Source organism: Prunus dulcis, chromosome 2 (assembly GCF_902201215.1).
Source record: "Prunus dulcis chromosome 2, ALMONDv2, whole genome shotgun sequence".
Taxonomy (NCBI): domain Eukaryota; kingdom Viridiplantae; phylum Streptophyta; class Magnoliopsida; order Rosales; family Rosaceae; genus Prunus; species Prunus dulcis.
The window spans coordinates 17,401,343-17,413,964 of NC_047651.1; the positions used below are offsets into that span (position 1 = coordinate 17,401,343).

Consider the following 12,622-nt stretch of genomic DNA (forward strand, 5'->3'; position numbering starts at 1 on the left):
TTGGAAGAGGGGAGAAAAGAAGGAAGAAAGATGGCTGAAAATGGGGATTCTCCATTGAGGCAACTACGGGAAAGGGGCCTTGAGCTCCCAAAAATCCCTGATTTTGTGTAAATGGGAGAGGAAATTACACTAAAATAGGATGATTGAAGGGATGATGGGAGAAAGGAATGGAAAGACTTGGCCAAATTAGATAGAAACCATTAGGGTTTCTTGGAAAATAATAGCTTCCAGCACCTATAAAAAAAGGCATTTCCTACCTATCATCACAACACACATCTGGAGAGCAAGCTTTATCTCTCACCTCTGAAACATCTGCAATTTTGAGCTCATCCTTCCATCTCTTTCCATTTTCTCTTTTGGTAAACTTTTCCAAAGCTTAACAAAGTTTTCGTCAAAAAACTACCTAGCACCCCACATCTAGAGAGCAAGCTTCCTCTCTTGCCTGTAAAAACCCAGCAATCTCATGCACTATTCACCATTCTTCTCCATTTTCTTCTTCTGGCAGACCATTTTCACATCTGCCAGAAGAACATGGTTCTTTGTTTCTCTCTTCTCAGCCAAATCTGCTTGCAAACCTCTTCTTCCTCACCTTAACTCTCCCTTTTTCTCCCTAGAAAGCCATATTTTCCTCTTTGGTGCTAAACTCATACCGATTTTGCTTACATGCCACAAGCCTCTCATGCCAAGCTAGAAAATTTATCTGTAAGCATCAAGAAATCATCTGTAACTTACTGTTGTTTTAGTTGGTGAAGGTAACCAAAACGCTTCCTAAGGCTCTACTGCCCTTTTGAAGCGCTTTTGGGGCTTGATTTTCAAACTCAGACACAAGGGGCAATTTCAGCAATTTCCCTTTTACGGCGGCCTAGCCCATTTGTAGCTGCCGGAAGAAAAAGACCCTTACAATATGTAATAGAAAAAAACTGATTCCTTCCCAAAATTGTGATGAATTTATAAAATTCAAGTTTTAGTCTTTAATGTTAAATTTTGTGAATTCACTAGATATAGGGGAAGAGGGAGTAATTGCAATTTGATTTTTATTTTTATTTTTCAAAATAAAAACTTTCATTGAATTGAACGACAAGCCAAGAAACGTAGGAAGGCAAAAGATTTAATGATAGGACCATGGCAATCTGATATTAAGTGGAAGAGAAGTGTTTAAATTTTCTATCTTATAACTTCTTCATCGTCATACATTGCTCAAGTGTATTCCTATTATTTTGTGTAAAAAAGAAAGAAAAGAAGGATATTCCTATTATTATGCAAATAATAAAGAAGGAGAATCATACATTGTGGAATGGGAGGGGGGTGAAAAGCGAGGGGGTGGCTGCTAGTGATGTGTTCCAAAATAAATTTTGGTTGAACGCTGATGCATAGGGTGGATTAGCAGTAATGGCATATTTTCTTTCCTTTTTTTTAAATTTTATTTTTAGTTATATGGAACATACAAAAATACCCTTAAACTTAACGGAAATTTTAACAGGGTTAGACATAGGTGGTGAACTGCAACACTTAAAAAATTCAGGTGGTTGAAAATAAAAATTAAAAGTTCAGGTGGTAATGATGCACTTACCTAAAAGTTCAAGTGGTATTTATGCAAATTTCCCATTCATATTTTATCTGCCATACTTGGCTAACCACTTAAAAAATAATAATGTGTTAAAATAATAATAATAATCTTGTAGAAATTGGGTGAAAGTTTAGAATTTAAAGCTTTACATTAGAAAAATATTTAAACGGAGCTAGCATACATTTTGCACCAAATAAAAGTAAGATAGATAATTCGAGCTTAATGAAGAACTTTTTTTTTCTAAAACTAAAAAATATATATTGTGAATGAGGAGATTTGTTTTTAAGAAATCTTAATGTCGTCAATAAATTGATAGTGTATAGAAATCTTTAATTTATATTGTCTTTTAAGAAATCTTAATGTCGTCAACAGACTGGTCATATATTTTGAAGATGAGGCAAAGCCATTATCAAAGCATGTACATGAGAAACTACTTGAAAATGGACATAATCCGATTTCCGACAAGGACCGGATGCTCTGCTAAACTTTTTCTCTCCTCACCCCTCAGCTTTTAGTTTGATACAGATATGTAATGAAGTAGATTCATCCACCACAAGCCACCTATCCAAAACAAGAGTAATCATAAAATTTTAAATTTAAAAAAATATTTGAAGAGGTTGCTTCACTTAAACTTGTAAACATTCGATTACATGTTTAATTTCACTTCATAAAACGGTAAAACATTCTTTAGTTAATTTATGATGCTGAGACCAAGGACTACAGTTTGGAGGCTGACAATGTCAGCAATCTGGACAACTGCTACATCTTAACAGAATTGAAATTACACACTTCTTGCTAGCATTTTGATAACAAATACTATGATACCATTATTCTATTTAGCTGTAAAACCCGGTGCAGAAACCCGGAACCTGAACTAAAACTGGTTCACCGGGACATGATTGCCGGTTTCACGCTTTTAGGTGCCATGATATACTGCAACACCAGCTCACAACTTAGATGTGGGAGCAGATATTGGTCTAATTGGCCTATTCAGGGACTCTTGAGTCAATGAAACAATGAGCTGCCATCAAAACATGCAATAACTTTAGTGCATCACACACTTAAATAATGCTTGGATGAATACAAACCTAACAGCAAAGTTTTTACCTCTCCATTTCTATTAAACATTTGACCTGAAACAAATCCGCGTGCATTATAGGCAATGGGACTTACTATCTGTTAAAAGAAGGCATGCATGCATCAGCATTTTAACAAAACAAAACGATGTGAGAAAGAATATCGATTTTGAGACTTACCACATAGAGTAACCAGTCATCAGCTCTAACTGGGCGGTGAAACCACATCCTGAGAGAAATTGAAAAAATATATATATGTTTAATAAGAATTTTTCAATCACTACCAGCATGGAAGAAAAAAGGGACACCATGCAATTTATGGCTCTTGCACACTCTTGCATATATGAAAAGGACTTACGCGTGGTCCAAACTAACTTGGGATGACTTAACTCCCCTTCTACGATGGGGATTCAAACTGACACCAGAAAATATCAAATCTGAAGCATATGCTACAACACATCTGCAAAATAATCATACAACAACAATCAATTATATAACTACATACAGATATCGAAATATGAACAATAGAATATCTACAGAAATCAATCATATACAAAACAATCACCACATCGGAAAACAATAATCAGTAATCCATGTTGAATGCTCCATGAAATTTTACTTACATTTGGATGTATGAAAAAGGGCAAAAGGCAGGCCCAAAATGAGCTACATTGTGAATGTATTTGCTAAATGTGCTAGATACTCACAAACATAAATAACCCGATAACTGACCCCAAAAAAAAAAAACAGAGAACTATCAACTTAGCTTACTGATAAAATGGGTGCATACCTATGCAAAGCCTGATCATCTGAAAGTTTTCCTTTTGCTCTAAACCAGAACCTCAAACTGCAATGTCACTAAATTCTACTTAGATAAAGAGTTTAGTACCAAAACTGGTAAATCAACGAAACAAAAAAGAAATATCCATCTTCACATAGTGTGAAGGATACTGAGGGCACAATAAAAATTTAGATTACGAAACACAGTAAAGCAAGCAAACCTTGGTGGGGATTTAGTCTGATTGGTTGAGCTGCTAGGCTCACAAAATCGTATCTCTATAGGCCAAGGGACAAATTTCTTTGCAGCTGCCTTGATTCGGTAATTCCTGAATCAAGTAATCATTAGTATCATATAAATTTGAGATATCAATTATCCAACAAAACAAAAGCTTCACATATAATGAAAATCACGATGATGTGAAAAATAGATGATCATTCTGATCATTTAGTAAAACCATGCACAAAGTTTCACAACACTTACTATTAAATTTCTTGAAATACTATGCACAAAGTTTCTACTACATACAGCAGCTTTTATAAAATGTTTACCAAACAATTTCTTCCTTCAGCTATCAACCAACATAGCTTTTTGGCATCGGAACTTTTACACAGAAGTTATAGAAACTCTCCAACAAAAGCAAAAACCCTTGAATTACACTTTCATAAAACTTAAGATGGTTGTTCACTAAATTTTGTGCTAATGGAGGAAGCCTAATACAAAAAGTTAAACAGCTAGCAACTTTTCTGAATTTTTTTATTTACAAAAACATTAAACAGAATGCTCTGGCTGTTCTGTTCAAAGCCAATATCTTTGGAACAAAAATAAATCCAAATGATACTAAATTTTCAGAAAGGAAAATGTCACATCCACTTGAGCAAATTCAATTTCATACAAAATGGAAGGCGCCAGTGCAGAGAAAGACATTTTTTGTCCATGGTTTGCCGCCAACGAAAGTTCTGTTCCATGAAAGGTCCAGATCCATGAACCATCCCCTCTAATTTGTCATACAAATGGGGGAAGAGCCTTTACCGTATCCGACAGGATATTCTGTTCCAGAAGGCTAAAAGTGTAAAATGCATACCTATGTGACTGTTTCAACTATACTCTAAAAACATAGTTTAAATAGAAATCCCAACTGAACTCCCCAATACCCAGAAAGGAAAAAGAAGAAAAAAACAAATGAATAAATTACAAGGCAAAATTAGAACGGGCTTGATTGCATATAGCAGAGAACTACAATGCAACTACATATATTACCTTGGAAGACGCGGATCAAGCAGACGTTTTTCACGTAATTCTTCCATTGACAGAAGCTGTTATGGATCAAGAGTTCAACATTTACAGCCAATATCAGCTGGTAAATTGTTTGTAAATAAGCTAGAAAATGTTACCGTATCTGGATCAGGCACGGATGGCATTTTTGCTTCCTGATGGACAGACCCTTCTTCTTCTTTCTACAAAATAAATCTAACCAATCTTAAAACCAACGTGTAACTTTGCAGCAGTTCAACCGTAGCTACCACTTTAGCATACATTCAAGATAAGCAAATTTACAATATTATTAGGACACATGATTTATTATACAACATCATTCAGCAGGCATATCGACTCTCTGGATACCATTATTAAGGCCTAGTTCTTAAGACCTTTTGCAATCTGATAAACAAATCTTGATCAAGACTTGACCTCCTAGCCATTTTGATATGCAAAATATAATGACAAGCAAAGAAAGTAGTATTCAAAAGATTTTTATCTGATCATTTGTTCGACCAAAAACAAAATTCTGATCATTTGTAAACTGACTAAATAAACACATACTTTAAATGAAGCCAGTATCGTGAAAATGTTAATCCCTTTTTGTATTGCGTCCACTCTTCGAGTAGCAAAGCTCTTCCCATCACGTACTCGGTGAACTTGATATATAATTGGTGCTGCAAAAGCAATAATACAGACATAAGCTTTCTAAATATATTTATATCGCCTCCACATTTAAGATTCTTATCCTCAGATATTAGGCTCATATCCTTACTGTTAAAATCCCCAACAAGCAGGAAATGCGCATGCAAACTATGGACAAGTTTAAGACAATCAACAGTTTTCGTTGCTGCAGCCAATGCCTGCATTTTATAGGATATATTAGAAACAAGTATGCTATGGAACTGCTTCTAAATAAATTCCCAGCCATGATACAACTTTTGTTCCTGAATGAACTCAAAACTATATGGATAAAAGAACAATCATTTCGAGTTGCAGATATTATTATGAAGCGCAAGGAAATTAGAGAAAAAGCAAATATGGCCATTCACTTAAGAAAAAAGAACATTGCATTTACTGTGTTTATAACAAATTTTGCATTATTTAAAAAAAATCAAGTCGAATTAATTAGAAACTGGGTGTGTAAACATATCAATATTTTCATAAGCACATTTGAATTATTTTATAAAAAATCAAGTTCAAATCTAAATAAAAAATTATTGTACAACTAAAAATTAATATTGGACAAACATAAATCACCGTAGAAGATTGTTAAGTGAATATAAGCAATCAATTTCAAACAAGTGCGGAGTTAAACTTTGTGCACTTAGAAAGGATGTACTCTTTTGTGCTTTCCTTTTTTATTTTTTATTTTTGGGGCAGAACTAGGAGGATCATGCATGCAAGTTTAAGTTCTACAGTTCATCACACTATTTCAATATCGTTTAACATATCTACCATACATTCATCGAGAAACATCCATTAGAAAAATATTAAGGAGGAAGAGAAAAAGTTACTTAATCATGCCTGTCCAACTAACTGTCCTCCAAAAACCTGTCCGAATCTTGGTGCATCTGGCAAAGTAATCCCCTGAAATATGTTTACCTTTGAAAACAAAAGGAGAACAGAATCTTATCAATCAAAATATAAAAGAAAAGCACATAAGAATGCCACTGTCAACAGGCACCATGAAACGAATATTAAGTAGTCTATATTTCTAGGCAGAAAGAATCAAAGTTCCGAATCAATTTACATATGGCATATCCAGAAGAGAAATAATAGTGGACTTAGACATGCAGAAAAATCTACAATCACTAAAGGCAGATAGCACTGTACAATTGGCACTATAAGCATCACATCATAACTAAACAATCAATATATCAAATCTCCTAGACAGCAGTATAGCACTGAACTGAAAATATAAAAGATAATAAGAGTATTCTCTTAAAAACTTCGAAGAAACATACTTCAATTGGTTCCAAATGCAAAATATTCTCAACAAGAGAGCACGTATCATGAGCTTTATCAGCATTCCAGATTGATTTTGGCTGCAGAAGAGTACAGTGTTCATGGGGCAGCACCAAGCATGTCAACTGCCATAAGCAACAACAAATCAGAAAGCCACTATTAGCATACATAAAACAATATTTAAAGGAAAACCTTGTGAGCTTGAGCAACCAGAAAGATGTAATTGCCACAGAAAAACAATGCAATAGTCCCTACAATTGCCGCCCAATCTACTATTTAATCCCAGCCTGGTAGATTTCCATCTCCAAGCACCCAAAGCTTAATAAAAATAAATAAAAGAAATAAAAAAGCTAAACTAATATATATACGTTTCAACTACCTTAGATAAAGCAATCACATCAGCCTGATGTTCCAATGCTGCAAAACCTGCAAAATTACCTTCGCATTATACTTCCTTGATAATTGATGGTGACAATTACAATCCCAGCTAGATTATTGCAAATCATTGGCCAAACGTCCTAAGTACAAGATACATAATCAATATCCTCAACCAAACCAAGACTTCGTCTCAAGAAAATGGGGACAACTACATGTGTCTGGTTTCATGACAACATGACACCTAAACTTAAGAAATGCACCAAGATAACAACTCCATATACCCTCTGATAATCTCAAATCAAGAAATCCCTGCAGGCCAGGGACTGATCCAAGAAACTCAATTCTTATACAGACAAAAATTTTGACGCATTCTCATGTAAGCATCACCAAAACCAAAATCAGAAAGTAAACTAATTTCTTACATTCAAAGAAAAAGGTTCTCAGTTCTCACCATAACCAAAATAATCGTATCGTTTCAATTTGAACTCAGGTCGATTTCCTTCATCAGCATTAACTGAACCAGTAACTTCAGCCTGTGTAAGAAAACCACAATATAAGCTCACTCAAAGATCCAAAATAAGTAACTAATAAGCAATGACACATTCAAACTAACCTCCCCATCCCATATGAAGTAAACCCCATCTCCGGTTTCACCTTCACGAACAACATACTCTCCACTATCTGCACAAAGAAACACGCTCAAAATCTTCAATACCATTATAAAAACTATACAAACAAGTGAATTCACAATTACCCAATATTACATATGTATATGTGCGCATAAAGTATAAACATTTATCGATAGAAACCAAGCTTAAATTCAGCAGAAGAAGCAATTAGATAATAGAATTGACCGTAGTGCTTCAAAATGACGAGCCGGGCGACTTTCTTGAGAGAAGAGCTGGGAAGCCTCTGAAGCAGAGGAACGCAGCCCAGGAACTCAATCACTGCAAAATGCAAATCAAACGGACAAACGAACACAGAGAAGCAAGCTCAGAGACTAAACAGAGAATTGAAATTAGGGTTTGAATTTTGGTCTTTCGCGACAGACCTGATTCGGAATCCATGGTGGTGATTGGTGAAGCTAAAGTGCTTGCAATCGTTTCAACTGAAAATGAGAGAGAAAGAGGCCTCTACTATATGGTTGAATTGATGGTTTTTGGATCTGGTGCGTCGTATTGTATGATAAAAGTTTGGACTTGACGTGCCTTGGCCAATGTTGGGAAGAAAAAGAAACGTGTTTAATTACGCGGGAGAGAAAGATTGGTGCTTCTAGAAAACAGACTGATCCGGATTCCGTTTTGCTGTTTTCGAGGCTGACATAAGTATCAGTGATGATGAGCTTCTATAATTTACACAATCTCAATTTCAGTAATGTTTTTTTTTTTTTTTTGGTAAAAAAATTTCAGTAATATGTTCATCATCTAAATTACTTTTTCTTATATTTGCATAATAAAATTTTATTTCATTTATAATAAACAAGTAATGAGTGTGAGAAAAGTATAAATAAATTACTAGGAAACTATTATCGACTCCAAAAAAATAATTTAAAACATTCACATGATTAGTTTTTTTGAAGTGACAATAATCATGTTTTATATCTTGTAGTGTAAAAAAGAGAATTTTTTAAAAAGCAATCATTATATTGATTTAAATTCACCTTACCAACTAGTTCTTAATCTAATAATATTTCTTCTTAATTGAATCCCTCTTCTCAACAATAACATTTTGTCCAAAATCAAAATTTATTTTCTCCATTCGAATGCAACGAGTTTTTGTATACATTTTACAATTATTATAAATCTATCAATAATGTAGATATGAGTTTAGCTAAGTAAGCTAGAGTGAATGTGCTCCTCACTCTACACCCGAGTTCGAATTATATTCAAAACAAAATATCTATCAATAACAAGACATTTTTCTTTGTTTTTGGTCAAAACCCTTATTTGCTTTGAGGCCCAAAATAAATATATATAAAAACTCACAATTTTTTTATTTAAATGGTTGCAAATTATTGCAATTTTTATGACGTTGAAGTTTTGTTTTGCCTCACTGCTCTCAAGTTCAGAAGGGAAGGGTCCAAATCAGAACAAAGCCCATGTTCTGAAAATGTTGGGCCAAGCAATATATAAATGGAGCCTCACCCAACAACTTAACTGGCATTGAATTTCAAGGCTCAAAGCCTAATCAGCCAATGCCCAATCATCTTTTAGAATAAAATTAAGCACATAAAACCAAATGAAGAAACAACGATTAAAGATCATACAAAACCTTGTGGAATAAAAGCATTTTAGTGAGTAGATTCTTGAAGCAACCCAAAAAGATATGAGTTTGACTTGCAGGTAAGACCTCAGCACAAATTTAGTGAGCAGATCTCTTTCTTCTCCTTGAGTCTTTCTTTTAAATTTATACAGATAGATGCATGTATATATGTTATATACTTTCTCCTGGAAGACCAATCCAAAGTTAGCACAGAACAGAAAACTCGAACTTCACCTCTCCCAAGCCCCCACTAAACCCCTTTTGTTTATAGGAAACCCCATTTTCTTTCCACAAACATATTTTCAGAACCTGGGTTTTAGCTAATTAATGATCTTTATGGTGGTGGTTCATTCTCAACCTTTCCCTGTTCCAAATTTTCAGAATCTGGGTTTTGTTCAGTTACAACTTTTGACTCATGGGATTTGATCCATATTGGTCTGAGACTGCTGTTCTTTAGCTGCCACTCTGTTCTGTGCAAAGTTACAGATTCTGCATATGTTTCTGCTTAGGTGCAAGCTCGTGGCACTTTGAGCTTTGATACATGTAATATCTCTGATACTTAATTCTTCCATATAGTGCCTGTTTAGCTGTTGGTATTCTAATGAAGAATGTAACTTTGATATATAGAGATAATCTTTTTGAAAACCTTGAACTATAGATCTCTATCTTAGTTCCTAGTTTTGTTTGTTTAGTTGATATCTAGAGCTATTTCTGTTAATCTGCTCTGCAATTCAACTAGATTCTAGAATTTCACCCAAATATAGTGTTCAACGCCTATTTTCCATTTATAATTCAGTTTAATCCATTCCCAAATGTGTATCTATTGAGCTGGGCGGAGGGCCCAAAGTAATTGTTTGCTTTGTTTTTTCTTGATTTCGCATCAAGTTTTTGATATGTGTTTACATGCTTTGCTTCATAGGCATCCATGTCAATCTGCTGTGGGATTCCTATCCTTGAGTCTGTATACTGTCTGGCCTGTGCTCGTTGGGTGTGGCTGAAATGCCTCTACACTGCAGGCCGTGAAAGTGAAAACTGGGGTCTGGCCACTGCTGAAGAATTTGAGCCTGTCCCTCGTTTTTGTCGCCTAATTCTAGCACTCTATGAGGAAGATCTCCGTAACCCGCTTTGGGCACCCCTCGGAGGTTATGGCATTAATCCTGATTGGGTAATCTTACGTAAAGACTATGAAGAAACCTTTGGCCATGTTCCTCCCTACATGATCTATCTTGATCATGATCATTCTGATATAGTCTTGGTAGTTAGGGGACTCAATTTAGCTAAGGAAAGTGATTATGCGGTTATGCTTGACAACAAACTTGGGCAGACAAAATTTGATGGTGGCTATGTCCACAATGGGCTATTGAAAGCAGCAGAGTGGATGTTTGATGCAGAGTGTGAAGTTTTGAGGGAATTGGTAATGAAGTATCCAAATTATACCCTGACATTTACTGGACATTCACTTGGGGCTGGTGTGGTGGCATTGCTGACATTGTTGGTACTTCAGGATCTGAAAAAATTGGGAAATATTGAGAGGAAGAAGATTAGATGCTATGCTACAGCCCCCTCTAGATGTATGTCACTGAATCTGGCTGTCAGATATGCAGATGTTATCAATTCTATTGTACTTCAGGTATGATTATCGCATTTGATTCTAAACTTGTGTGCTTTGTTCCACGTATATTGGCGAATGCTTACACGATTTAATTTATCGATATAATGTAGTGAAACATGAATGGTTAAGAAAAGAAAACCTTCATGGACTGTACATATAATATGTCGGATAGGGAAAATTGCCACCAATTAGTAAATAAGGCTGGCCACATGAAATGAGTCAATGTTCTTCACCAGCCGGAAATAATATATGCTTTTTGCACATGGATATGATTATAGGTCCTCAATGTTCTAATGTAGTTGCTATAATGAACCAGGATGATTTCTTACCTCGGACAACAACCGCTTTAGACAACTTATTCAAATCACTTTTCTGGTAAAACACAGTACGTTTTTTGTCACCTTTCTTGCATTTAGTAGCCCAATGCAATATATACTGATACAATTCAGATTATACCTGTATTATCTTCTAGAGATGCTAAGTGAGGTTGCTTTCCTTCATTTGCACAGTTTGCCATGTCTACTTTGCATAATGTGCTTGAAGGAAACGTGCACGCTGGAAGAGAATATGCTTACAGATCCAAGGAGATTATATGCACCCGGGCGTCTCTATCACATTATTGAGCGGAAGCCCTTCAGGTATATCAACTTCCGTGTGTTGTTTGTGTTGTTAAATTTTAAATGGCACCTGCATCGTATAATAAGTTGATAACTTTTGGGTGAGAAATAGATTGAATTACAGTCAATCATTGGGAGCTTACTGGTTGCAGATTTGGAAGGTTTCCGCCTGTTGTGAAAACAGCAGTGCCTGTGGATGGGAGGTTTGAGCACATAGTTCTTTCTTGCAATATTACTTCTGACCATGCCATAATCTGGATAGAGAGAGAAGCACAAAAGGCTTTTGATGTAAGTCCTTAGAGCCTCCATTACAGTTTGAATTTCTGCAAGGTTTCTAAATGATAATCCCACCTAGCTTAAGCTTCAAGATCTGAGATTCTATCCTTGTTCTAGTAATGATGTATTATTTTTCCCATGAGGTCAGTTAATGCTCGAGGAAGACAGAACTATGGAAGTTCCGGCAAAGCAGAGGATGGAGCGAAGAAAGTCCCTTGTCCGTGAACATAGCCTGGAGTACAAGGCAGCACTTCGGAGAGCAATAGCTTTGGATATCCATCACGCCTACTCTGATTCACCGTATGGAACATTTACATTTACTGAAACGGAAGAGGGGGAGAACTCTGGAAGATCAAACGGGGAGACTCCTTGTGAATCATTAAAAAGGAGGACAGAAAGCTGGGATGACTTTGTGGAGCGGCTTTTCGATGTAGATGAGTCTGGTGACATGGTGTTCAAGAAGTAATAACTTGGCCGATGAAAGCAATTCTTTGATTCTTGTGAACCATCCTCCTTGGGGGTTCATGATTGTGTTTTAGATTGATGGTGGGGAAGGGGCAAGAGAGGCAGCGTATGGAAGTGAAGCTGTACATAAAACGTTGGTCTGCCATGCCATCATCAATTCTAAAAAAATCCCAATGATTATATTATAAGATCTTCCGCTCATGATTTTGTGATCATTGATTCCTGCGCCTTACTTTGAACAGATGCTTTGATTCCTACCTACTATTTTTAATAATTTTCTTATTGCAAATTCAATAGTGTATAAAATTTCTGTGAAGAACATTGCTGATCAGAACCAGCAGCCGGCCAGAAACTGCCTATGGGGGA

General features: G+C 35.6%; 2 protein-coding genes across 5 annotated transcripts; one reads left to right on the top strand and one right to left on the bottom strand.

Annotated features, from left to right (window-relative positions):
* Positions 1 to 1,912: 1,912 nt before the first annotated feature.
* Positions 1,913 to 8,259, bottom strand: LOC117619726 (acyl-CoA thioesterase 2). 2 transcript variants are annotated; one of them, XM_034349738.1, is made up of 17 exons: positions 8,076 to 8,252; positions 7,879 to 7,971; positions 7,638 to 7,705; positions 7,476 to 7,557; positions 7,026 to 7,072; positions 6,646 to 6,771; positions 6,206 to 6,283; positions 5,454 to 5,541; positions 5,243 to 5,355; positions 4,816 to 4,878; positions 4,682 to 4,737; positions 3,645 to 3,749; positions 3,434 to 3,490; positions 3,002 to 3,103; positions 2,824 to 2,872; positions 2,675 to 2,743; positions 2,166 to 2,588 (listed from the first exon to the last, which is right to left on the bottom strand). In XM_034349738.1, the coding sequence occupies exons 1-17, from the start codon at positions 8,089 to 8,091 to the stop codon at positions 2,514 to 2,516; spliced, it is 1,287 nt and encodes a 428-aa protein (XP_034205629.1). In that variant the 5' UTR covers positions 8,092 to 8,252; the 3' UTR covers positions 2,166 to 2,513. The 2 variants fall into 2 exon arrangements, with proteins under 2 accessions (XP_034205630.1, XP_034205629.1); XM_034349739.1 differs by lacking the exons at positions 2,166 to 2,588; positions 2,675 to 2,743 and adding an exon at positions 1,913 to 2,128 and having other exon boundaries at positions 8,076 to 8,259.
* Positions 8,260 to 9,262: 1,003 nt separating this feature from the next.
* Positions 9,263 to 12,572, top strand: LOC117619724. 3 transcript variants are annotated; one of them, XM_034349737.1, is made up of 6 exons: positions 9,263 to 9,366; positions 10,206 to 10,916; positions 11,215 to 11,273; positions 11,408 to 11,536; positions 11,668 to 11,803; positions 11,940 to 12,572. In XM_034349737.1, exons 2-6 carry the CDS (start codon positions 10,212 to 10,214, stop codon positions 12,255 to 12,257), a joined length of 1,347 nt encoding a protein of 448 aa, XP_034205628.1. In that variant the 5' UTR covers positions 9,263 to 9,366; positions 10,206 to 10,211; the 3' UTR covers positions 12,258 to 12,572. The 3 variants fall into 3 exon arrangements, with proteins under 3 accessions (XP_034205628.1, XP_034205625.1, XP_034205626.1); XM_034349734.1 differs by having other exon boundaries at positions 9,326 to 9,829; XM_034349735.1 differs by lacking the exon at positions 9,263 to 9,366 and having other exon boundaries at positions 9,846 to 10,916.
* The last annotated feature ends 50 nt before the right edge of the window (positions 12,573 to 12,622 follow it).